The sequence below is a fragment of the Syngnathus acus genome, chromosome 21, assembly GCF_901709675.1.
Source record: "Syngnathus acus chromosome 21, fSynAcu1.2, whole genome shotgun sequence".
NCBI classification, from domain to species: Eukaryota; Metazoa; Chordata; class Actinopteri; order Syngnathiformes; family Syngnathidae; genus Syngnathus; species Syngnathus acus.
In genome coordinates, this window is record NC_051105.1 from 8,336,894 (window position 1) to 8,362,590 (window position 25,697).

The window sequence follows — 25,697 nt, forward strand, 5'->3', positions numbered from 1 at the left end:
AACAATGCACAGGTCCATTTAGTCGTTCAACTCATTAACTGTAATAAATTGATTAATCCTCAGTTTACGACAGCCCACATGTCATTTCGAGGTCACAAACAAAAAAGGCATACCGTTATTGGCGAACAACTTAATGATTTTCATTTGATTGTTCCACTTGAATGGCCCCAAAAGTTTTCCTCCTGCATATATATTTACTGTATTTACTATAGCGTTAGTGATCCGACTTACGTACTTCTTCGTAAACCGAGACAGTCAATGTTTTTCAATACTCATAAGCGCCCTCTCCTGGTCAGTTTAAAACAGTGTTTTACTGGGAAAATTCATGTAAAATAGAAACTTAAAGTGCCTCAATGTCTACATGAATGCCAGCTTTTGCTGACATTTCGAGACTGGAACTGGGGCCTTAATTAAGATAGAATTAATTATGAACAGCTCCAAATAGCAGTTTGTGTTAGCGCAAGACTTTCAGGCTTTTGCGAGAAAGCAAAATAGTGTCAAGAAAAGCCTACTAGAACATCTGAGTCAAGTCTTGTTTACTTCCCCTTGAAGAGACCCCCACTCTAAATTGAGTTTTACATGTTACAGATTTGAAATGACTTATCTGGGTCTCATTTTGAAAAGGCTATGTGGACTTTTTACAGCCACTGTAGATATGAAATAAGAAGCTGTGGCTATGAAATCAAGAAGTGAAGTTCGTTCCTGTTTACCTCACTTTTGCAGTGTAAATCTGAAGCGACATGGCCATGCTTTGACAGACGAGCTTTAATTGTTCACAATCAACCTTATAGACAGGTCCAAAGCACCAGTAAAACCAGGATTCCAGTCAGAAAAAAAACAAGACATTTATACGACACACAAAAAGCTTCATTTAAAATATAAAGAAAAACATTGTCTTGGTGTTTTAGCATATATACTCGCCGGTATAGATTGTGTCAAATCAGTCAAGTTTGGAAGTACACACCAGTTGTGGAACATTTGAATCATCCAGAGGAAAACAACAAAATACTTCTGCTCACAATTGATTTTCCCTTTTATTTTAAAGATTTTTTTTAATATACAACATTGTATTTACAGGGTCTAGCATTATTTACACAAAATTAACAAGTGGCACTGTGTAGTTAGAAGTTCTTTTCTTTTTCCCCCCTACTGATCTTTTTTTTTTTTTAAACAAAAGAAAATAAATTCTAAATATAAAGAGGATTTTTTTTGTGTTTTCAGTAGCACTACTTGCCACTCAGCATTGTACAAAGTGCCATCCTTTTCCGAGCCATCTACAACAGGTTTCAACCTTACAAAAAAATAGAGCTAAAGTAGGCCCGTCCCATTTTAGAGCCGCTCTAAAAACAACTTCAGTCTGTACCCAGAAGGAACCAATTGTGGGTCATTAACAAAACATTTCAATTATACAGCTACTTGTTCTTTCAGGGCAAGTGTTTTATTTTCTTGGTAAAATGTCATAAAAACTTTTATTCTTATTTGTCTTGCCAATGCTGCTCTCACAGGGGCCAGAGTCTTAAAAATTGTTGGTTTTAAACTATATAAAATGAAAAATTGTCCCACTTGGCTCCTGAATGCAAAGCTAGCTGGAAGGAAGCAATAATTGTAGTGTTGTTGTTTTTGAAAAGAAGCTCAAGGATGTACTGTCGAAATACAAACGCACGGTTTAACGGTTCCAACACAACACGTGGAGGGAACAATACAAAGCATGAGGAGGATGGACGAGATGCGCTGTGGGAGCCAGATGAGTTTTGGAGAAGAACTTCATTTCTTGACAGGGGATATTCTAACTCAGCATAAAAGGGCGGGGTAAGCACGGTTTGAACAGAAGGCCTGTTTTCTCAGGACCGACCACCAAAAAAAAAAAATCATGTCAAAGAGGAAAAAGCTTTTATGGCACCATGATGTTTCATTCCAGTTAAGAGACAAGCAGGCTTAGAACAGACAGCTCCAAATATTCAAAAGCGAACACAAGGAGGAGTTATACAGTTGCATCAAAATAAATGAGAATGTTAGTTGGATAGAGTCAAAAGCAGTACTTGTGGCGTAATGGTGTGAAGGAACTACGTTGAAGTGAGTTCATTTAGACAAAAGTGGTGCTTTGGCAACATCTTGGTGCCAAGGAACTAGATGAAGTGAGTTTCATTTAGACAAAAGTAGTGCTTTGTCACAATCTTGGGACCTAAAGGCAATTATATATCTTTAGAGAAGGGGAGGGGCTTGGTCCCACTATGCCATTACAACTGTCAAAAAAAATCATTAAATATTTCTCAGCGTATGTAATTAATATGTTCAACTTATTGAATAGAACTAGTTAAGTAAATTAAATTTTCCAAACATTCTAATTTATTGAGATGCAACTGTATAGAAGGACTGAAGATGGTATTTTCCAAACAAAACTTATCCAAGCAATGAAAAATTACACACCGTACAGCTAATGACAATGGTAAATCATATTTATAGAAAAAACTCAATTTAAAACATGGCGTGTTAAATAAATTAAAAATCCATGTTGGAATTGATCACTTAGGCGTCTGAACACTCAAACTGCCATTCACTCAGCTTCAAAAGCAAGTACCTTGAAATGATGCTGTATAACTAGATATACTAAAAAATATACTTTTTAAAAAGTGCTGCATGTTACAAATGAGAAAAATTCAAGGGATTGGATGTGATTTTTTTTCAGATTTGATTTCTGTACGGCCTGGGAAACTAGTCTCGCTCTACCTACCTTGATATGCTAAAAATGATTGACATGTGGAAATGTCTATAATTACAGGACACATGAACATGTCTGAAAGACCCATGTTTAAAATTGGCCATCTTGGTTGACAGCAGCCATTTTGGGCACATTTCATTATTCCTATTAGGGAATTTGCCCAAATCAGCCCTAATTGGAAGAACCGCGAGAAAAACATTTTCCATCCCATCCATTTAGGGTGGCACATGTTGTCAATGTCTGATCAATTCCATGGTGAAATAAGAAATAATGTACTTGTACCTTGATTTCAAATGATTCATGCACACAAAATCTGGAAATAAAATGATTCACGTCCTGAATATTGTAAACCTGTTTTGTTCTTCACGATGTCTGGGAAAAAAAGACAAAGGTAAAGCAATGAACGAAAGTCACCACCTCCCAGTGTTCATCAGTCAGTCTGAAATGAGAAAGCTGAGAAAGATCAAAACAATAAATTAAATCAACCCCCCCCCCACAAAGCAAAAGAATTAAGGAAGCAGTTAAGAAGGACAAGACCACTGCACTACTTAAAAGTGGACCAGGAAAAGCATGATGTTCTAGACTGGTACAAACATACAACTCAGTTTGTTCAGTGGACAAGGATTGACACAAAATAAAACACAATAAATATTCTTTCGGGAGGGACAAAAGATAAAAGCTTTTATCTCTGTATCAGCTTGAAAATAAAACAATAAAAGGCAGGTCTGTCTGGCAGCCTTACTCACAAAAGGGACAGGGTGATGGGAAGCTTTCCGTCCACGGGACAGCCCATCCCCTCGTACTTATGGCACAAAAGCAACTCCGCATCTTTGTGTGTACCCTGAACACACAACAGCCTCTAATAGTACCTACTCAACATGGCGAGATTGCTTATTTAATCGGAACCTGTCCATGAGTTTTCTGTTTGTTGTCTATTTGTTCTTTCCATTTTTGTAATTGTAAAGTGCAACAGTGCGTTTGTTCTCTCCTCTTCTGCTTGCCCTGAAAAAGTGTCACGGATCGTCGGGATCGGGTTCGGGTTCAGGGTTGACGCTGGTCTCGCTGGTGGCGCTGGCGACGCTGGGCTCCTCCACTTCATCCTCCGTCACCTCGCCCACGTCCAGCACCTCTACCTCTTCGTCGTCGTCCTCGTCCTCCTCTTCATCCAGACCTCCTTCCAGCAGCTCCGCCGCAGCCGCCTCGTCCAACCCTAGCCCCGCCTTGTCTGCTCTTTCCTCTGTGTTCTCCTCCTCCTCTTCTCGAAGCTGGTAGACGGCGGGCGTCAGCGGTCGGACCAGGCCCTCTTCGTAGACCTTCAGGATGGCCTCGCACACAAAGCGGTATTGACTCTGGTGGAGACGAAGGCAGATGAGTTTCAAGTCAGTGGGAGACACGAGACTGAAAAAGGCGTGGCTCCACGTACGGGTGTCTGGATCATCATGGCTCTCTGGTCTCTCATGGTCCGGACGATTTCCAGAGGGTACACCGGCTGGCCGCACTCCATGAGACACAACGCTGTTTCCATGGTGATCAGAACACCTGTCCGACCAATTCCAGCACTGGGGAAAATGGCGGATGGGTTTATGTTAAAAGTGATATAAGTCTGCCATTTTTTCAGAAGCCTCGTACCTGCAGTGTACCACCACCGGCTGGTCTTGCCCGGTCCTTTTGCTCCGAACTAAAGCAACAAAGTCCAAGAAATCAGTGGAGTCGTCTGGGACGCCATGGTCGGGCCAAGCCAGGTACTGGATCTGGGTCAGCTCTCTCTGCTGCTCACTCTGCAAAGGTAAACGCATACAGCCACACGACTATAAATGCTACTTTCTGAAAAATGTATTTTATTCCCCATTTCGGTGTCGAACTATTGTACCGCCTCAACACGGCCCTCAATGGCAACCATTTGACAGCAATGCTGCTTTCGCGACGAGTTCATTTTGCAAGGCCATGCCACATGGGAAACGGTCAGCGAGGTCAACTTGTACACAAACAAAGAATTACACATCTAAACATAACAAACAACATAGCCTATAAAAAAAAGAACTCTGTTATTATTGTTTCATCTCCTCCCGTCAAGACAATGTCTATACTGTAGTCTTTAATTTAAAAGAATGCAAAATAACCACCATGACTGTAAACAGCAAACTAAAGCAAACTTGTTGTCTCCTTTTCATCTTGCGACTTCACTCTTCTGTGGTTTTGTCCTTTTACAAGAATCTGACTGACTAGGGCTGGTTGGGTTGTCATGGTAACCAGATCTCAATACGTGGTCCACATGCGGGAGCAGCGGGAGCCAGAAAAAGAACAGCCCACACCGCTCACTATGGCAACACACCTCCTCTGGATCCTCGGCTGCTCATTCTTTCCGACCGCTCTCGCGCCATATTTCCTCCCTGATCTATCCTGCTGTTTGTTTGGCCATCCTCTCCTTTTGTCATTCCATCGGGTTGTATTGGGTGCTTAAACATTTATGCCACAGCCATTCCGATAAACCATGAACGGAGCTGAAAGTAGTAAGTATTTTTCTGTTTCCAACCTTTTTGGCAATATGAAGAGAATGTTGATAACCGTGCTAATTTTGGTCACTGATACGAAACAAACAACAGGTCTCATCTCAATCGCCTGTCTTACCTGTAAGTGCATGAGTGTCATTTCCCGGACCAGAAAGGCTGAATTGCCTTCCTCATTGTGGCATGTAACAGTGAAGTCTCCGTAGGGAGAGCTGCTATCTGGATTGGGCCAGTATTGATGGCACTTCACCTATAAAAACAAGTTAGAGTTTGAGACTAGCCTACTAAAAAAAATAATCAACAACTGTAATTCTCACAATAGCAAATTAACGACTGGTAATTTTCAGATAAAATCCTTCACATACCCGTCCCCTCTCGACCTGCGTTGTGAGCATGACCACCATGGAGGAACCCTGCTCCCAAGTCATTTGCCAGAAGTCTGCGCAGGTGTTGGGCAAAGGACCCTGGCAAGCTATGTAGCGGTTTATGAGACTGGAGGCGGGAATCTCCATCTGCACACGCAGGGATTAAAATACATATATAAACAGCTTTTTTCTAAAAATTCAAAGAGACACTTTTTGGAGGCAAATCAAAACTCACATTGATGTAATTTGCATTGATGTAGTCATCTGTGCTTTTCAGAATGACCCGCGTGGCATCATCTTCAGAAGGAGCAAAAGCACAAAACAAGGAAAGGAACAGAGAAAAGGCTAAGTGAATCATGACAGCACGTGTCACACATAATAAATATATGATTTATTCTTCAGTTGGAAATGTTATGCAGCAATCACATACAGGGAGAGATGTCTCTGTAGCGATTTTTGGAAACGTTCTGAGGTAATTTGGCACACAGCATGGTCATCCCCGGCCTCTTCCTGTACAGTTGCTATAAGAAACAGCAGCAAGATGACGTCACTTGATTGATAATTCATATATATAAAGTAAATGTAGGATTTAAAAAAAATAATAATTAATACTCACGTCAAACTGGGCCAGTATGGCTCCACTGCTCAGACCATCCTTCAGGGCAACCATAGAGTCCCTCAAAGCATGCTGATCGAGCTGGCTGGGGTCCTGAGGGGACTTCTCTGGGATGTACTGAAAATCTGGTTCAGAGTCCACCTTCTCCTCCACCACATCATAAATGGCTGGATGGGAATATCAATAAATGTTTATCCAGTTGTGAACAGAGGTTTACATGCCCATCATGATATGTATCTGCTGCGATGTATGATGAATGTAAATCCCCCTTTGACCCACTTAGCGACAAGCACTCCAATGATTCATCAAACACTCCCTCAAGGTGGTGAAGGAACTCTTTGATGAATACATATATCGAGGTTTGCAAGCGTTAAATGTATTAAACATACTACATACATTGAGGGACCAGATTAGTATGTGTTCATTGCCATTAGCTTCTTTCAAGTCCGGTTCTGAATTAGGGAAGCATTTCATATTTTGAAATGAAGTCAAACAAATTACACCGGAGTCAATGATCTTGAGTCTGTTATCATACAAATTATGCAAATTATTGAACAGATATATTGACCCCATCAATGCACATGCACGCACGCTTTCCGACAATCAGATGAAACTTATTTTTAGACTTTCCACTAGCGAAGCCGTCTTTGGTGCTTCAAGCAGTGGATTTCCCTGCCGCGGGATCAACAACATCATCGTACCGTTTGGCCTGACCAGTAGGATGAGCTCTCCAGAGTGGCTCTCGCAGCTCGCCTTGATGAACATGACAACTTGGTCGTGGGTGTGGTCCGAGATGTCCCGCCCATTAATTAGGACGACCTGGTCACCTTCGTTCAGGCGGGGCACACACAGGTCGGCCTGAAGCGGGAAGTGAGATCCAAAGAGTCAAATGGCACATTAGGGAAGATACATTTTGAGTTGAACATGTAACAGGAGAGTCTTGTAAGTATAACAGCATAATAGTAGACGTTCACTTACTGATGTTCCAGGAGCAACTCTGGACACTATGATTGGCATCTTTTGGTCAGCTCCACCCTGGAGGCACACACAGACAAACAGTTAACTTCTGAAAATCAACAGCGTAGGACAGGAAATGTTTGTTTGTACCTTAACGTTGAAACCAAAACGTCCATGTTCATCTGGTCTCATCTTAATCAAGACCAGATTATCATGAGGGACGACTCCATTTAGCTGAAAGAACAAGTCAAAAACCCATTAAACCTAATTTATCTTGTGTTTTCTGACACATGAGTGTAATTATAGAGCGCTGAGAAAAGGAACATTTTGTCTCTGCTACCCTGACCATCTCCACTCAGATATCATTCAAGATTAATGGGGTTTAATGCTTGGACTGTGGAGTCAACGTCACAATAAAGTGCCTTTGAGATATCCCCATTTCACAAAAAAAAAAAAAATTCCATTGAACTTCATGTTTAGTAGATATTATGAAATGCATACTGGTCAATCTCCCAAGCCTTCTTACTACATTTTTGAGCACATGGTGGAACTTCACTTCGCAACAGTTAGCAGGCTGACTGTGCACTCTTTAGTAAATAATATAAAACATAATATCACATTTCTAAAGATTTTCATACTTATTGATCTTTCACCATGACAGAGTGGACGTGTTTATCTTGACAACACGCAACTGACCGTGGTCTTGTCAGTGTTGGCAGGAACATCGTACATCTCGTTGAGGTGGTTGTCCAAGAGGCTCTGCTGCGAGTGGGCCTGGATAATCTGGCTCAGGGTTTTCCTGCTCAGCTGCTTGGGCGGCAGGGCCGGAGGCTGGCCATCCACCCCGTCAGGAGAACTGGGCATTGCGGGGACAAAAACGAGAGGACGACTTTATGATGTGTATACACTACACACAGTATATTAAAATTCTGCCACTACTGTACAGCAAACATTAATTCAAAAACAAATACAAAAGGTAAGACAAGAAAAGATGAAGTGAGAGGAAAAAGGTCCCAAGAGTCAAAGAGACCTGATTTGTCACAATGAATTCATTTCAATGAAATGTGCTTTCAAGAGGAAGGAAAACACCCCGAAGAAGAATCACTGTGACAATGACAGATGTGAAAGGTTCATCAGGTATAATGCTTGCAACAGTAACATGGCGAGGGTAACAAGCCAGGCATCACACGCTGTGTCACTGTGTGTGTGTGTGTGTGTGTGTGTGTGTGTGTGTGTGTGTGTGTGTGTGTGTGTGTGAGTGTGAGTTGGGAGGGCATGATCCTCCTTGGGGATGGGCGCAGCCGTCAAACATTATTGCCTTTGTTTTGACTGCTTACTGGTGCCACTTTGTGTCTTTAACGCGCGCACGCACGCACACAAATACACAAACAGATACACTTGAGGCTTCAAACAAGGTCAGCAGGGCGGCTGTGCACAGCAGGCCTGAGAGAACATGGCACATTCTTTTCGTTCACTTTGCATTGGATGGATGACCGATCAAATTCGATTCAAAGCTTCCAGGTTAGCCAAGTATAAGAGTTGCAGAGACCTATTAAGACCTTATCTACATGAAAAAGCTGCCTTTTACTCTTTTGGCCAAGAATGAAAGGCCGAGTTAAGCGTGCCTTATTCCATAGGGACGTTTTTAAAAAAATGGTGGCAATTAAAAACGACTTGTTTTCGACGTGATAAAAGGGCCAACGTGTCTCAGCCAAGAATGAAAAATAGCTATTGAAAATATGTGCTGTCAGACAATGAGAAGCCAGGTGATTATGTCATCGTTTTGGCTCGGGAACAAACGAATGAGACAACAATTTGGCAGCTACGTGCGCGCGTGCGTGTGTGTATGCACGCGTTACTTTGAAGGCAGCAGAACGGTAAATATTTGCTGCTTTGTGCAGAGAGGAGTAGAAAAAAAAGCCGTCTTCAGATGATTAACAAAAAATGCCAACTAGGAGCTGTCAGAAAGTGCTTTACATATGGCAAGGGGGCAACCACAAAGACAGTAAACTGTAAAACAGTCAAATAAACCACAAATTAATATACAGTAGTAGAACAGTAAAGTTAGCCGAAAGCCAAAAATGAAAAATGTGTTTTCAGTAAGTCGAGGCTGACTTCAGAAAGGGTACATTGATCATTGTCAATAATGTTGAAACAGTATTGCAGACTTATTAAATAATTTACAGGATGGTTGCTAGTGTTCAAACACAATAAAACGAAAATACTCGCTGACGATTTCCTATACCGCCTGTTATTCAACCCGCTCCGCCCTCCTCACTCGCTCTCAGCACATTTTACAAGTGTTTTTGCAAAGGGTTAGTCTTTCCAAAGGGCTCGGCTAAGTGTCACAAGGAGAGGGTGTGAACTGTTGGGAGAGGCCACAGACATAGGCAGACATTAGAAGAAAAAAAAAAAAGTCAACTCAGCAGTGAAGCCAGACAGAGCGGCACTAACAAAAGATGAGTAGAATTTAACCACCAAATTACAGAGGGCACTATTTTTGTATGGGAGACAGAACTAAAATCTGTCGAATCAACGCTAAATCCAAACTTAGGAAACATGCATCAAAAAGGGGAGGGGCTTAACATCTGCAGACAGGTAGGACGACACTTACGGGGTGGAGTCCAAGCTGATGCTGTTAGCCTGCGTGGAGGAAGCCGACTTGTGATTGGAAGAAAAGACAGGCAAGCTCGGCGACGTGTGTATCACATGATCGACCAGGTGGCCGACAGACGACGGGCGTAGCCGCGTGCCCTCTTGTGTGAACAGCGAATTCCTAAGAAACACACAAACGCAGAATTTAAGACTAACTGTGAGGTGTAAAAAAAAAAAAAAAAAAAAGGACTCACAACATTTCACGCTTTGATCATAACGCAAGCATATTCATTTGAATCAGATCAACAACATATCCTATATAAAGGCCAAAATGTGGACGCACTGATTGGGTGTCCCAGGTGGCGAGCGAGTCGGCAGGCTCTGGGTCTCCAGTCGTTCATCTGATAGGCTGTTCCTGCTCACCGTCTCCCAGTCAGTTCCCCCCAACAACTTCCTGGCCAGAGGCTTGCTAGGCGATCTGCACAGAGCAAGCAATTTCTTGAGGTGCAAATAGACTTCAACTCAAGACAAAAATAAAACAGCTGCTGTGTGGAGTTTGATTTGGCCCAACTAGGACAGACAGACAGACAGGGTAAGTACCTGGCAAACACTCTGTCCTTGATGCCCTTCTCCTTGCCGTACTGTACAGATTGTACCTCCGTCCTCCCGCTATGTGGAACAATAACAAACAATGTCATAAAACTGAAAGGACCTTACAAAATGCGAGGTTTTGATAGCCTTGAAGTCGATTATCAAATTAGTAGCATTGGTCTTCATTAAAATGTACAGTATTTGCCATTTAAACTGCAGATAAAATACCACCTAAACCACAATTGCACGTTGAAAATGCCTTTTTGGGTTAACCATGAATAATTTAGCTGAGACATTTTGGAAGAAGGTAGCATGCAAGGTGCCCACAAGCCATCTAGTGTTTTAGCCTATAAACCCAAAGTGAAACAACTGTGTGTCTCAAATAATGCATGTTCTCCTCCATTTGTCTAAGGCGGTCTGTGAATTCAACATGCTTTGGATTATTTGTGTGTTGAATGCCTCCTGCTTCTTCATACCAGTATCGAAACTTTGAGCCTAGCGTGAAGTAATGGGAGAAAAAGTTCTTCTGTAGCGGGACGGGTCGTTCCAGTCGGAAGAAGGTGTGGTGCTCCACACAGGCCTTCCAAAGGTTCTTACAGGCCCGGTAGTTCACCATGTTGAATCCAAGCAGTATCTCTCGGGTCTCGGTCTGAGTGGAAGGAAAATATGTTGCAAGATTAACACCAAGAATTGCGTTTAAAAGGAAACAAGTGCAAAAAAAAAAGTGTCATCTTTTTAGGAGGTGAAGAATGCAGAGAAATATAAACCAACAGTTGGAACAGTCAGAACGCTAATACTATAAAAAAAGAACAATTTCTGGATATGTTATTACTTTGGCTCAATCTTAAAGCCCGGGAGGGACTGTAAAATGCAGCTGGAAGTTATATTTGAAATGTGGCAGACAAAACTAACGATATAAATACATATATTATACATAAAGTCTGAAACTTTAGTCAGAAACATAAACCAAGTAGAATCTGTCAACTCCCAGTTGACTGTAACGTTACTGACGTGGATGCGATACCGCTCCCTACCAGCAGGTGGCCACAACCTGCATTCAACATTCAAAACAGTAATGAAACAAATTTTGATTGTTGTGTTTATAAATACTTACCGCCTCTCTTCTCAATTGGATGAAGAACTGCTTGCACTTGAAGGATATTTTCACAATTTTCAACCTGGAGGAAAGAAATGACGGTTAGTGTCCATGTTAATAACTATAAAAAGAGAATGCTTTTTTTAAGGCTGCTCATACTAAAATACAAAATCTCTAGGCAGGATTATGGAGAAAGAAAATGAGCGTGGGCTAAGGAAGAAGCATTTAGATAGTGTGGCAGATTTGGATTAGTGCAACACAGCATGCCACATCAAGTTTCACAGTGTTTAAAATAAATCAGTCACGAGTTGATTGTTTGCTAAAAGCAAAACGCAGAGAGGACGGCTGGTGGTAATAAAAAGCCAAATGTTCTGACTTAGACCCCACTGGGCATAATGGTGGGCACAGACCCTGCAGTGAGTAAAAACTTCCACTGTAAGCCACAATGGTTGAATGAGCTTATGTCCGACTGTGACTCAATCAGACTGAAGTGAATCGACATCAGTTCGTTCCAGTTCCACATTGAAGACATGTGAGAGACGAGAGACAGCAGGTGGGGCGTGGAACACATGGTAGTCATTTAGCGTACTAACAACTGAACATCATTTTGTGGCGTGTGTGTATATACATGTTACAGACATTTGTGTCATCTGGATGCTACAGGTCCAATAAGACGGATCTACAGAACCGCAGCACAAGTTTGCCCAGTCACTGTCACCTGGATCTCGCATCTGGTCTTTCTACTGAAAAGAATCGTGTTGTTATGTTCGATGAGCACACACTGTAAGAGGTGTGCTGATGAGCAGCAGAGTAACATAATTCCTTCCTAGAGCTCGACTGCTACTGTGACTCATCATCCCCTGCTAAATATATTTCACATGCGCACACACAAGATGAGGTTGTCCATGAGTCATGCCCATCTAAGTGTGCCTTATTTGTTTGTCTTTTCATTGCCAAGACAAACGGTAAAAACCTGAAAGATTTCTACCAAAAAAAAAAAAGAAAAAACACAATCCATTTTTGGATGCAATTCAGAACAAGGAAGATGTTTTAGTATTTTTGAGAAATATGGTACAACGCATGAAGAAAAATGAGCAAATCAGCCACATAATTCGAAAAAAAAAAAAAAAAAGGGCTGCAGTTAGGTTTAAATGGTAATAGCCACCTCAGCAACTCAGGGAAAGGTTATCAAAATACCCCACAGTACATTTCCAAGCAACAAGGACTCCTGGAGGCAGTTCAGGTGGAGTTATATCAACAATATCTTCCGTTTGATTCCCCAAATTAGCGGATCTCTGTCTGGGTGGAAAATGACTAATAGTTGTTTTTTTCTTTGTTAAAACCAAACTCGAAACTGCACAGACCAAAGAGTGAATGTCAGGAGAAGTTGCCAGGAATGGGTCCCCAGAAATATATGGAGTGCCCAGTATGAATAAATCAAAGGAATTAGATTTTTTCTTTTTTTTTTTAACAAAGCACTGTTCCTTAGCCACACGCTTCTCGAGTTGGCAGTTTCTCTGCTCTTGGCCACACAGTATCACTGAGTAGAGCCACTAGCCACCATTGCTACGAGGAGCCCACAAAATCTAAGTGAATCTTGGCTTGGTTTGCAAACAACTTTTCATATCGAGTCATGCCACATCTGATTTCTTTCAGATGGGATGTCAGTTTCTAATTCTCTTTCAGGCAAGAATGTGGGCAGCTATCACACTTAATTAGGGCTATCAAACTTAATTAGGTTACAGAATAAACATCAAATCTCTATCCAAGGTCACACATCTGTACTTAGGTCTGGTATTCATAAAGTCAGAACAGTAAGTAGCACCAGCGTCAATTTGACTGGGACCATTATTTGTGGATATAAATATATGGTTACGGTCAATCGAGTTTAGTGGCTCAATTATTCCCCACGCTCAGCCCAGATGCCAGTTGAACTCGTGATCAGTCATCAAAAGTAAGAACATCGCTGCAGCGTTAAGTTCATCTCTCAACTGTGTGTGTGTGTGTGTGTGTGTGTGTGTGTGTGTGTTTGTGTCACTCACCATGGGAAATAGTTGATCCGTACCCTGTTCTTATAAATGACAATGCCGGCAGACATCACCCCAATGAGTATCTCCGTGTGACTCTGATCCTAAAAAAAAGAGCAAACAGAGAATGTGTGTTGAGACTGAAGTGCCAAATGCACAAAAAGACAAATATGGAGAAACGTTCCAGATGGGTGAAAATTAATTTTGATGACAGGCTTCCTCACTCTTTCAAAGCAACAATGTGGCGGTGGGTTTAAACAGAGCCGCCTCTGTGTGGATACACCTGACTAAAAACAAGAGCAGATGCTCGAGAGAAAACACAGCGGGACGGCAACTTTGCGTGGGTTCAGATTTAGTGACCCCGAGAGCTATTCTAACGAATAAATGGAGGCTTTTTATCTTACCGTTGGACAACCAATCCACAACTTAAAGGCTGTGTCATGACACTCCATTTGATCCGATCCAGTATTTCATCCTTGGAGTCAACCACTGTAAGGTGTGTAACTACAGTATACAACTAAGAAATGAAGGATGCTGACTCACCACATGGTTGACTCTCGAATAAAAACATTCAGGGTAGCAAATGATTGAATACAATCTGCATTGTGTGAATATCCCGCAACAACACCAACCTGTGATGTGTTGAGACACTTGACTACTCATCTGATATAAGTAATGTTACAATCAATAGACTGGGACCTAATTATCAGTGTTTATGGAGGTAAAGTTATCAAACATGAGGTGCAGGCACACTGTACCATGACTGTCTAACAGGGCATATGCCGCTTGTTTAGGAGATGGGGGAAACCTAGATAAACAGAAAAACAAGCACACACGCAGGCATTAGCAGATCAAACTTTACTTACTCTTGCATAGTGCAGCTCTACCCCGTAGAGCTCTAGCGTGCGTGCTGTGTTCAGATAATTAAACTCCGACTGGGCAGGAGATAGACCACTGGGAGAGAGAAAAGGGGGGGGGGGGGGGGAGACAAAGAGTTGAGTAAAAATGCAGGCAAGGATCAGTGATGGTGGAGCAAGTGGGGAGGCATGGTGACATTGTGGGAAGGATAAGTCAGTGTGTGTGTGCTGTGTGTGTTAACGAACAAGACATATGGTGAAGGAGAGGAAGAGCCAGAGGAAAGCAAAACAAAAAAGTAGGCGCTGCGAGAGTGTAATGGCTGGGCGAATGCCACATAAAGCAGTAGTAAAACATGAGCGTGGGAACAGACAAATAGTCTCGTAGATTGAATAACTACGATACTGTAATGTGAAACAGGAGAAGAAATTGGGACAACTTATCTTCAAATTTCCGTACCTGTGCTGCTGGTGATGTTTGGCGACCTCTTTATGGAAATCTTGAGGCGGGTTGGCGATGAAGCAAAACTCAGACAGATAGCCCACAGGATGCTCAGTCTCATTGTAGTCCCCCAATTCGGCTACAACACAGAGGGCGACGTAGAGCTAGCGTCAATTTACCAGCAGATATTTGTACATTTGGTATAGACAGCAAAATGTCATACGTTGGAAAAAGGGCCACGGGTTTAACTATCTGTCAGGTATCATTCATGTCTTCGAATTAACATTATCCAACAACAAAGTGATGTTAACACCTTCAATTGGATGAAAATCGGAATACAAAAATAATGCAAGTGTTCATTTTTCCAGGAAGAGAAGCATAAGGAGGGGAACTTATTCCCCCATCTCGCTCTTTCATAAGCATCGGAGGAAGGCAGCGTGGATCAAATTCCCAAAGCCATTAGCTCGATAGCTCGCACTCGAAGTTCAAAAGCATCAATTCGCTCAAGTAGTCCCTGGACTAACCTACACGTCTGCAGCCTAAGCATATTGACAAATAAATCTATTCCAGCCCACCCGCTTATTGATGCACACATAACTCCAGGGAGAAATCCATGTACAGTCGAAAGCTGAGGTCTTGGAACGGCGTTGCTTGCGGTTATTACTTTAACACGGTTCAGTTCAGCCAGCATCAACTCAGGCTTTCAATAATGAGCGGCAAAGCGTAAACAAGCTGTTAAGCTCTCCATTTCGGACCATATGCGCTGATGGTAATTTAGTGCCTGCTTCACCTTTGAACACCTTTGACACAAATCCTGACTAGTACATGCGGACTATTGTCAAAAATATCGCCAGAGATTCTTCATTTGGTGCACACCAGCTAATAAGTGTAGCTAAACATAAACGACAAAATATTAAAACCATTTTACAAGAACGTAAACTGCTTCTATTATTGACGGTGCAACTTTGTAGACAAACTCATTTTGAATTAAAAACCAAAACAAATTTGTCCCGTTTTAACAGTATGCTGAGGATTTCCGATACCATTTCACAAATTGTAAAAAGAGCTTTTGTGAATGAGGCTTTAATGCAGGATTTCGTTTGATCAGTACTGGCACATGGACCGAGCGGACTGAATTAGCGGCATATGCGGCTGCTTGCAGCCCTTTTCTTCCCAAAGCAAACATTTATCTGCATAATCTGGCTGGCACAGGGTGAAGTGAGAATTGAGCCGCAGAGTGTGTTTGGGTTGTTCCGTGTAAAAAGCGGTAGTGTCATGATGTCGGCGCACTAGGCCAAATCTCCTTTCTGACCTATATAGTGTGCGAGCCCACAAAATCGGAGCATGTGGAGAAGGGGGGGGGGATGAGACACGAGCAGATGAGCACGAACAGACTCTGATAGTTTCCTATGCTACAAACGTGTCACAAACAGCTGGCGGATAAACATCCTGCAGTAAAGAACGATTAAGCCTCACTGCGATATTTGCTGTGCAATACATGGTGGGGGTGAAATCTTGCATACACCTGAAAAAAGTATATTGCCAAAGAAAACATGTATGAATTTCAATTTTGAGTTTTTTTTTTCATTTGTGGATGTTGGTGGATCAAGCAAAATGAACGTTTACGTAATGTACCATAAGCAGACCTGCTTCGATCCAGTTTAGTGCATGTACAGATGGTGTAAGGTTGTATTAGTTCGGAGCATATTGCACACGTGTGCTCAAATTACACGGTAGTAAAACCAGCCTACAGAAAATCCAAGTGACATATTATAAGGATTATCTGAGATTACTCAAAATACCTACATGTCTTCTGCGAACGTGTCTAAGTATCTCTACTTTACAGGTTTTTCTACAAAACCTATTTATACATGTAGCTGCTGGATTAATGACGAAGGACTAAAGAAATCTAATAATACAAGTAGCTGCTGGATTAATGACGAAAGAATGAAATCTTGATGTACTTTTGAAGCATTCGGAGAGATTCCACATCATCAGAATAATTTTGTCCAAAATGTCATTGTCCACCCTGTCAACAAGATGCAGTGTAAAATTTAAAACAAACAGCTAAGAAACTCCACCAAAGATTCCAATATTTACACACTGCTAATTTGAGTCTGACTTCCAAAATGCACAATTTCATGACAGAATGAGCAAACTGTTTAATATCAGTTCCCCCCCTCTCGTTCTGATTGGCCATTGGGTTGAATGTGCATCAGTGAGGATTTCAAAACAGTGCTCTCCACCATCATGCTGCATATTCATGTACAGTGCCATTAATAACAGACCGCAGCTTAATTGAATAGTAATGGCTTGTGAGCAGCAGCCATAAGGGCACTGGACCAACCACAGCCATTACTTTTTACAGTGTGTGTACATAAAGAGAGCTTTAATGAATTGGATTTCAATCATAATGAAGAGTGAGTGTATCCAGGGAGCGCTACTTACATTGAACAGCATAGGAAGCCAAGAGTGCAGCTGTGTTGTGAGGACAGGGCAATCTGGATGTCGGAAGAAAACACATAAACACACTCACTTGTATACTGTACACAGATAGAATTTAGCGTTGGAGCCAAAGAGACAAGATCACAGTTGTTTTTACACATGGGTGATTCCTCATGGTGTGATATCGAAATGTGAGAAAAAAATAAATAAATTCTGGTGGGAATATTCAAAGAAATAGATTAAAGCAAAACATGAGAAGCAGCCTACACAAACTCACCTTCCAGTGAATATGTCCTGCTTGATCTGAAGAAAATATTGGTACCTGAGGAGAAAAGGACAACCCGGTGACTGATTGAACACCAATGCCGGAGTCAAAAGAACCAAACTCAGTCATTAGTCTGTGTAACAGTTGAACTAAACAAAAAAGGTTTTACCGTGTGTATTCCTCCTGAAGTTTACTGGGATCGGTCACAAAAAATTTGACTCTGAAGCTCAAGTTGTGGGGGGAACCTCCTGGAAAAAGATGGAAAAAAGGGTTGAAAGTCATTTCAGCACTCAAATATTAATAATTTGTCAAATTATTTTTTTCACTTCACAGTACTATCACAGCTTGCACCAAAACCTTGCTGAATTAAACACATTATTCAAAAAGAGCCATGTTAGCAAAACAAAAAACCTGGTAGTACCTATTTTTACCATTGGACATGCCAACAATAGGAAAAGTGTGTTTGTCCTTAGTAGGTGGCCAATAGAGACATTGTGCTGCATTCCACATCTCTGCCTCCCAATCGTGAAGATAAAAGATGAAAAACACGTGAAATGCATAAAACAAGCACGCTTAAAGATGATGTGCTGTACCGAATAAGGCGCTCCGCGATGAGACAATAAAAACATCGCGGTTGAAATAAAGTTCAAGCGGTGCTGCAGGACTGCAGATTTAGAATAGTCCTAAATCAAAAGCGATGGTGCTTGATTGTTTCAGAGCTTGACGTTACAAAATCTAAATTACTCACTAGCAAATATAAGAGCAGGGTTGAAATGGAGTTTAATCATCGCTTAAGGCAGATTTAACATTTGAAAACACAGATCATGCGGACTGGGTCATTTTGCTGGAGGTGGGGAGCAGATTTCAAGCAATCGCTCGCTAAAGTCCGACGACAGATTACGCCTTCGACCGGCTGATGCATTCGGAATTTTCGGGGGCAGTTCGGGAGAACCGTCTGAGGTGCTTGGTTAAAGTGTCATGTGGATTTCACCTACTTTTTAACTGCTTCCTGATGGGCTTGTTGGGATCCAGCCAGCGCTGTAAAATATTGATTGAGAGACACTTAGAGACATCATAACGCTTCCACAGCATGACTACATTGCCTAAATTATTCATCAATGGCCACACACACACGCACGACTATCAAAAATATGTGAACACTGATACAAACTTGCATACCGCATATGTAAATATAATAAAAAATCTTTCCCATCTGTCTGGAACTACAATAAGGTATGTGACTCAATGAAAACAACTTTACTAATTGTGAGTGATGCTACGCCATCTTGTGAGGAGCAATGAATTTCAGGAGAAATACTGGCCAACAAGCCAAGCCAACTTTACCACATGCACGTTTGTTTATACACACACACACACTCGTGGATCATCCAACCACAATACTGACCGGAACATCCGAAGAGTCATCTGCCAAGTGCAGGCCAAAGTAGTCTCTTTCCGTCAGCTCCAGGTGCTTGAAGACAAGGTCCTGCAAGACCTGCCCATGATCAGACTTCTGCACATAAGGACACAAGGCAGAAGGGACATTTAAAAAAAACAAAGTGGGTCTAAAAACCTGTTCGTAAAACTGGGCCACAATACCAGCTTTTAAAAAGGCACGCGTTTCTTTGCAAATCTCGGAGGTATGCCCTTGTCTGTTGACGTTACCGAAATCCTCAATTCAAACATCACAAGAGTGTCGGGGAGGGCTACGAGGATGAGGGAGGAACTAATTAAATCATATCTAAGTCAGTGGAACTTCACTGCAAGTGCCATGTTGTATCAGACTACAGAGCTGGAAAGAGCATTTCCCCTCCAAACTTGTCTGGAATATTTATGTTCAACGAGATAAACTCATTCACCAACAATTAGCGAGAGAAAATGTACAAAGAAGGAAGCGGAGCCGGAGGGCTAGTATAGGATCGCAAGTGTGGCGCTGGTAATGTTGATGCGTACAGTGAAAATTGTAGTTAATTGCAATGTGCTTTGAGATCTCCTTTCTGAACACTTTGGCTAATAATTTGACACCCATCGTACTGAATTACAGGACAGTCTTATAAAACTGGAGTATAAATGATAAAGATAAAACATTAGCGAGAAGCAAAACATTGGTTTTATTTTGACAGCTTCGTGTCGTCGACATTATTCATTGATTGAACCGTAAGTCCGAGAAGGAGCAGTACGAGTGAGGAGCTAAACTGTGGAACCTAGTGTGAAACAAAAAAAATAAAAAAATCAAATCCGAGTGTGTAACCACACCATCGTAGCTCCTGCGGGAAAATACGCACGCGTTCGCCAACCTCCTGCTTTCTCGCACCTCTCTCTCTCTTTTGCCTAGTGACACACTTTTTACAGCCCAGTGTGGAGCGTGAACATGTGCCAGTTTGTCACCGTTGCAACGCGCAAGGCACATGCGGACGGATAGTTGACAGTTGGCTCGATGATATAGCGGGCCTCAAGGATCTCCGGCCGTCCATTAGCCCTTTTTGCGTGTTTGTCAACTGACAGTGACTAACACAGCTCTGCTCATATTTTCCTGACTGCTCACTTTACAATTTAAAACACTTCCTTTTTTCGACAAGTCATGTGAAACAAAAATGTGAACTAAAGTTGTAAAAAGTGTTTTGTACTGGTCGAAATAAACAAAAACAAACCACATGAAAAAGTCGATTTGTTTTGATTCGGCTGCAGGTCAATTTGGACCGGTAGGACACTGACAAGTATCATTTGTGACTGCAATTGGAACGAGGCAGATTATAAATAATGCAATAATGTTGAGGTGTGACGTCCATTATTGATGAGAAATCAATCCAAAATACTGCCATTTGCTGAATTACAGTTTTCTTTCAATGTATTTTTCATACAGATTATCTAATCATTTTACATTTGAAATATATTGACATATGATGACACACTATCAGAATGGAACATTCATTTCCATTTTCCTTTCTTACTTCCCTTTCTCAGGCTATTCATAGGCATGTTTCCTGCTTCTTCATTGTCTGAAGCAACTTCCCAAGCCTGATATGCAAACGCTCAGAGCTCCTTTTTATTTCAATTCACAGGGAAGCCTCCGCCACTCCGTGTCTGTGTGTTGGAACTCGGGACTGCTTTTTTTTTTTTCCCACTTTTGAGCTCAAACTCCAATGTTCTAATCTAAAGGGACGGCGGGCTAGAACTAAGCGTGACATCAAACGGAAACTACGGGAAGAGTAAAACAAGACAAACAACAAGGGCAAGCAAGAAAGTGTGTGTGTAGCACATTGAGGAAAAAAAGTACGTAGACAGAGAGTTACAGAGGAAAACAAAAGAAAAAAAAGACAAAAGTGAGCAGCCAAGAGAAAAGGAGTGATTGACGACGCTGCTGAATGAGACAAACGCTCTTTGTGGTTCTCTTCATCAGTCCACCACAAGCACTGACACAAATAGCGTCTCCGTGCGTGAGAGCGAGGAGACGAGACACAGACAGAGTGCGCGATGACTGAGGGCATCCCGACTGCAAGGGGGAATAAAAAGATTGTGACACAAAAGGGCTCGTTTTCATTCGAGTACAACTTGCGGGAAATATCAACTGGCATACAAGCACTTTGTCTAACATGCTTCATTAACTTTTACTTTGCGTGCAACTGTAAAAAAAACACACACACACAAACACACAGTTCTTGGCAAAAAAAAAAAGGGCAAATTCCCTAATCACCAAATCTGTTTATTTGCCGTTCCGGAATTTCCATTGACATCACATGAGGAGGTTCGAACGACAACTGTCTGATGAAAATAATTGGTGACAATTACTGTGAAATACTTATTTGCTTCTTCAGGCTATAACGACTAACCAAAAAACTGTGTCAAAGTCCACAAACTGTATTTTTGTGGTTTCAAAGAAGAAGCAAGCAAGTCATTAACTGAGAAAAACCTCATTTCACTTTTGAATGTGCAATATTAATCTTTGCATGCCTTCATTATAATCACATTTAAGCTACTTATTCAGTACTACGCAATGGAACCACTAAGTTCAAACACAATACTTGCAATTTATTCCGATTTGAAAAATTCTCTTGTTCCTTTTGGGAAATTTTTATTTTACAATATAAAAAATATAAAGTGACACAAGTTGGGCTTTTCAGTAACAAGACGGGCATATAAAAGCAGTGTTGTTGACTAATGTTCAAGTGTTAAATTGATTCATCACTAAATACTTGTAGTTGCCTTTGGTTCTGATTTTGCTTTCTAAGTAGCACAACAGTGGCTCCACTGTGGGAAGAACCTTTTGGGTCTTAACGCAAGGCCCAACAGATCACTCCATTTATACGTGTGTGTGTGTGTGTATGTATATGCGCATATGTATAAGCCCACACACACACACACACACACACACTCTCTCTCTCTCTCACCACTGACACTTGTGTTTCCATGACAATAAGCAAGTGCCTTTGGATTTTTACTCGCCATTAGAATAAAGGCCGGTCAAGGCTAGGATCAATAGAAGTATTGTGGCTCTCAGGATGGCTGCTCTTTCCAGGAAGTTACTGCGGCTGCAGGGGTCTGATCAATGACACTGACAGAGACCGAGGCATTCATTCAGTTCCATGCAGGGAAAGGGGGCTTGCGGGGAATCGTGAGCAGGAAGCAGAGAGGTTGTGTGGGCAAAATCATATATTTGCTTTTAGCTACTCTTGTGATTGTGGGATGAAGCAGATACATTTCTCCCATCAAACAAAAAAAAAACCCCCGAATGAAATGTGTATTGTTTGACAACATTTTGGAGGGGGGTGGGATTGAAATTCCCTGCCTGAAGCGATTCCGCTTTGAAAACACTGTCAGGAGCTCAATCGCCAAAGGCGTAGGCTTGGCCTCAACGACGGCACCACCTGCATCAACAACTTGTGCAGAGACATCCTCCCATACTGTCAAATTTAAAGGAACACCCTTCATCGGGGCATATTTGCTTTCCAACGAGCATGCAGATGTGCCTTCTATACACACACACACACGCACGGGGTGGGGCCATGGTATTGACATCTCAGAGTGTCCATATTGTTTATTTGTTACACCCCCTCTGTTTCTTTCTATGCTAGTGACTGTAGTTTAAAAACTTTTAATTGCCCATAGCCTGTGAGTGAGAGAAGGGTCATTTGGAATCTTGATCTCGTAAAATCTCCAAGTTGAAGTTTACTGAAGTACTTACGCTGACTTTAAAAGCCTGGACAGTGTTGTCCAGCAGCAGTATGTTGCACACAACCTGTGTGTGGTGCCTGTCTCGCTCCAGCTCCGTCGCCCGGACATTGTAGGATCTGCCAGCAGGCAAGCGGAAGCGCGCGCTCATCACGCTCCTACCGGGTTCTGTGAAGTTGGGGGAAAAAAAAAAACACAACCAGAAGGAGATGTGGGTCATGAGTGAAACAAAAACATAGCAAATTAAGAACTACGACAAATTGGAGTGTCACGAGGGCAATGTCTGATCTGTGAACCAATACGATTGGAGTACAAAACTATTCTGATTACGCGAAGAATTATCGTGTGCCTTCCATCCCCCCCCCATCACTGCAACATAGCTCGAAACATTGTACAAGCAAAGACTTGCAGAACAAGGAGTGCTTCGTGACTAAAAAATGTCAACGAGCACCAAAGAAGCAGCAGATCCCATCTCAGGGAATATGGAAAATAGTGCAACAGCACTTTGCTTTGAAATCGAACGCCACAAAAAACAAAAAGTTAAATACCAAAGCAGATTTGAAATGTTTTTATTCCTTCTGTTTCATGACCTCTGGCAAGTGAGGAGCACCGTGTAAAATAATGACATCAACATCTTTAGTGAGCAAGAGCGAGTTTTCTTAAAGAGTAGAAGTCTATTGATCCATCCATTCCAACTGACTTTGGGGCAACGCTAAACGAATTGGACGGTGGGACAAATGGGGAATAAAATCCCACATTGAACTGCGCCTAATTTTGCAGACCAACAGACAATTAACGGTCAATTAGAGAGGAAATATCTCGACACCCAAAGGTCATATTAACATACTGACCACAAGACGCTCAGCAACTAGGCGCAACGTCATTCAATTTGGAGCGAGCGATATTTTCAGGTTGCCACCTGCACACAGCAACGCCATGGAGACAAAGAGAAAGCTTTGCCAACCAGCTCGCGGGGAAGACGTGGGGAAGGCGGAGACTGAAGCTCAGCTGAATGCTGAAGGATGCTGTACTATCACTGGCTCACAGTGGGATACATAAATGATGAGGCCTGACACACAGACGATCCCCACAGGCTGGCTTGCCTTCCACTGCTCTCTTCCTGTCCGAACAGTTTTGTGCCATCCAATTTAAGACATATACATACTGGAGAGTGCATAAATTTAATTTCATCGTATGCTGTATAAAATTAACAAACTCAATACAGTGGCAGAGGCAGTGGTACATTATATAAAAAAATATTATTTTTATTTCCTATGGGGGTAAAAATGTTTCCACAGCTGAATGAATCATAAAATCATCCAGTGTCCCTGAATAAATTTCAGTCAACGTTTATTTTTTTGTAGCTTCTCTCAATACTTTGGGGAATGCAATTGTTTTGATAGCAGTTCTTTCGCTTTCTGCGCTTCAACAACAAATACAGCAGTGTGCAAAATGAAGATTCATCCATCCATTTTTTGATGTACCTTTGGGTGAGAGGCGTCGTACTCACTGTTATGGCAAATTTGAAATTGAGAATCATTTTTTTGTTGTTTTTGTCAAGGGGATCAACATGCACAAAATGTCCAAAAAAATTACAACTGTCTGTAACCTGATGAAAAAAAGATTTAAGGCTCTCCAACATGTCCCTCTTAAAAGTCACAATAAAGCGAGTCCTGGAAAACTAGAAAGAGAAAAACATCCCCTGACTCCAGTTTTACGGACCAACATGAAATTAGGTGGACATGTTTGCCATAACAGGACGCTTGAAAAAGACCCATGTGGAAAACTGATTAAAGTTGCGTATTTGTTTAAATTCCCACTTTTGAGGATGCACATTGTTGAATTTGCCTTAAGAAATGAGCAACGATGGAAAGCAGAAATGACCATTTTGATCACTTTTTGTTCGGGCTTTACAGCTTGAGTCTTTGCTCAATTCTGCTCTGCTGTCAGTTTTGAGCTGGACTGGATAGCCGCACTCCCCAGAGAGAAGGATCTGGATCTCCGGAAGCATGCTAACATTATTGCTTCCTGCAGGCAGCAGCGCTTGCAAATTGTTGTGTGTCTGTGTGCGTGTGCGCGTCCCAAGACCCAACAGTCTTGTTCTCTGCTGGGCTGCTCCAGCGCTCTCTCTCATCTTATCGTAAACACAGACAATTCTGCAACCTCTCCTGTCTGCGGGAACACACACGCTCATATAAAAACATGCATAAAACACCCATGTGGAGAAACATCAAAGATGGCACCATCCCAAAAGTTCAATTTCCACACGCACTTTGACATACCTAAACATTATAAAATGGTGTGTCACTCAGAAAACGATTCTCCACAGTTGCTAAAGACTCAAAGTCTTGAAAAAAAGTTACACAACAAATAGGCATCTTCAATGGCTGAACTTCTCTTGACCCAAGTTTTCTATATTTATAATATTCTAATTTATTTAAGAGACGAGCCATGAATTGTATTGTCTTCGGAACAATTAAAATGAAGCTAGGCCACAAACAGGTGGTCGATTGCACATCTACTTACAAGACTTTCATAATTATTCACAAAATACATGAGAAAAAAAAATGTCCATGATATTCCTGTAACGATTGAAAACAACCCAACGGGGTCGCCGAAAGGAAGTGAAAAATTCCCTCTGTGGATTTTCCAGCCAGTCTAGGCACAGCATTGTGGTTTTGTCTGTATCCGCCAGAAAGTCACATTTAACTTGTAAACTTCCACATAGACAATGACACAAGCCGCCGGCACGCACACCAAAAGAAAATGCCAAGCAGTCAAACTTAGAAGGGTTAGTGGGAAGACTTAATAACTCTTCTGAGGAGGTCTGAAGCCAACAATAAGACTTAACTTCCTCAGGGGGCGGAAGCAGAGTTTCCTAGTGCGCTGCATTAGGTGACAAGGGTTTTGAACAAAACGGATCAAACAAATCCCACGGTATCTGGTCTTAAAACTCACGAAATTCAGATCTAGAAATATTCCAAGTAAGAATCAATGTGCCAGTGGTTATCATTTAAGCAATAAATATTAAACTGAGTTTGCACACAAA

General features: G+C 41.8%; 1 protein-coding gene across 1 annotated transcript in view; it reads right to left on the reverse strand.

The window, feature by feature from the left end:
• Window positions 1-747: 747 nt before the first annotated feature.
• ptpn4a (protein tyrosine phosphatase non-receptor type 4a) overlaps window positions 748-25,697 on the reverse strand; it is a 32,631-nt gene continuing 7,681 nt past the window's right edge. Inside the window, exons 2-27 of the mRNA XM_037280730.1 lie at window positions 22,662-22,816; window positions 18,885-18,992; window positions 18,475-18,517; window positions 17,649-17,727; window positions 17,492-17,536; window positions 17,218-17,270; window positions 14,788-14,908; window positions 14,340-14,427; window positions 13,489-13,577; window positions 11,465-11,528; window positions 10,827-10,999; window positions 10,360-10,428; window positions 10,103-10,237; window positions 9,779-9,940; window positions 7,861-8,020; window positions 7,315-7,398; window positions 7,186-7,242; window positions 6,909-7,065; window positions 6,208-6,374; window positions 6,022-6,112; window positions 5,827-5,888; window positions 5,592-5,738; window positions 5,348-5,476; window positions 4,349-4,497; window positions 4,143-4,278; window positions 748-4,068 (exon numbers count right to left, since the gene is read on the reverse strand). Coding sequence (XP_037136625.1) covers window positions 3,733-4,068; window positions 4,143-4,278; window positions 4,349-4,497; window positions 5,348-5,476; window positions 5,592-5,738; window positions 5,827-5,888; window positions 6,022-6,112; window positions 6,208-6,374; window positions 6,909-7,065; window positions 7,186-7,242; window positions 7,315-7,398; window positions 7,861-8,020; window positions 9,779-9,940; window positions 10,103-10,237; window positions 10,360-10,428; window positions 10,827-10,999; window positions 11,465-11,528; window positions 13,489-13,577; window positions 14,340-14,427; window positions 14,788-14,908; window positions 17,218-17,270; window positions 17,492-17,536; window positions 17,649-17,727; window positions 18,475-18,517; window positions 18,885-18,992; window positions 22,662-22,799 — 3,042 coding nt within the window. The 5' untranslated portion in view covers window positions 22,800-22,816 and the 3' untranslated portion in view covers window positions 748-3,732. The remainder of the gene's footprint in view (window positions 4,069-4,142; window positions 4,279-4,348; window positions 4,498-5,347; window positions 5,477-5,591; window positions 5,739-5,826; window positions 5,889-6,021; window positions 6,113-6,207; window positions 6,375-6,908; window positions 7,066-7,185; window positions 7,243-7,314; window positions 7,399-7,860; window positions 8,021-9,778; window positions 9,941-10,102; window positions 10,238-10,359; window positions 10,429-10,826; window positions 11,000-11,464; window positions 11,529-13,488; window positions 13,578-14,339; window positions 14,428-14,787; window positions 14,909-17,217; window positions 17,271-17,491; window positions 17,537-17,648; window positions 17,728-18,474; window positions 18,518-18,884; window positions 18,993-22,661; window positions 22,817-25,697) is intronic.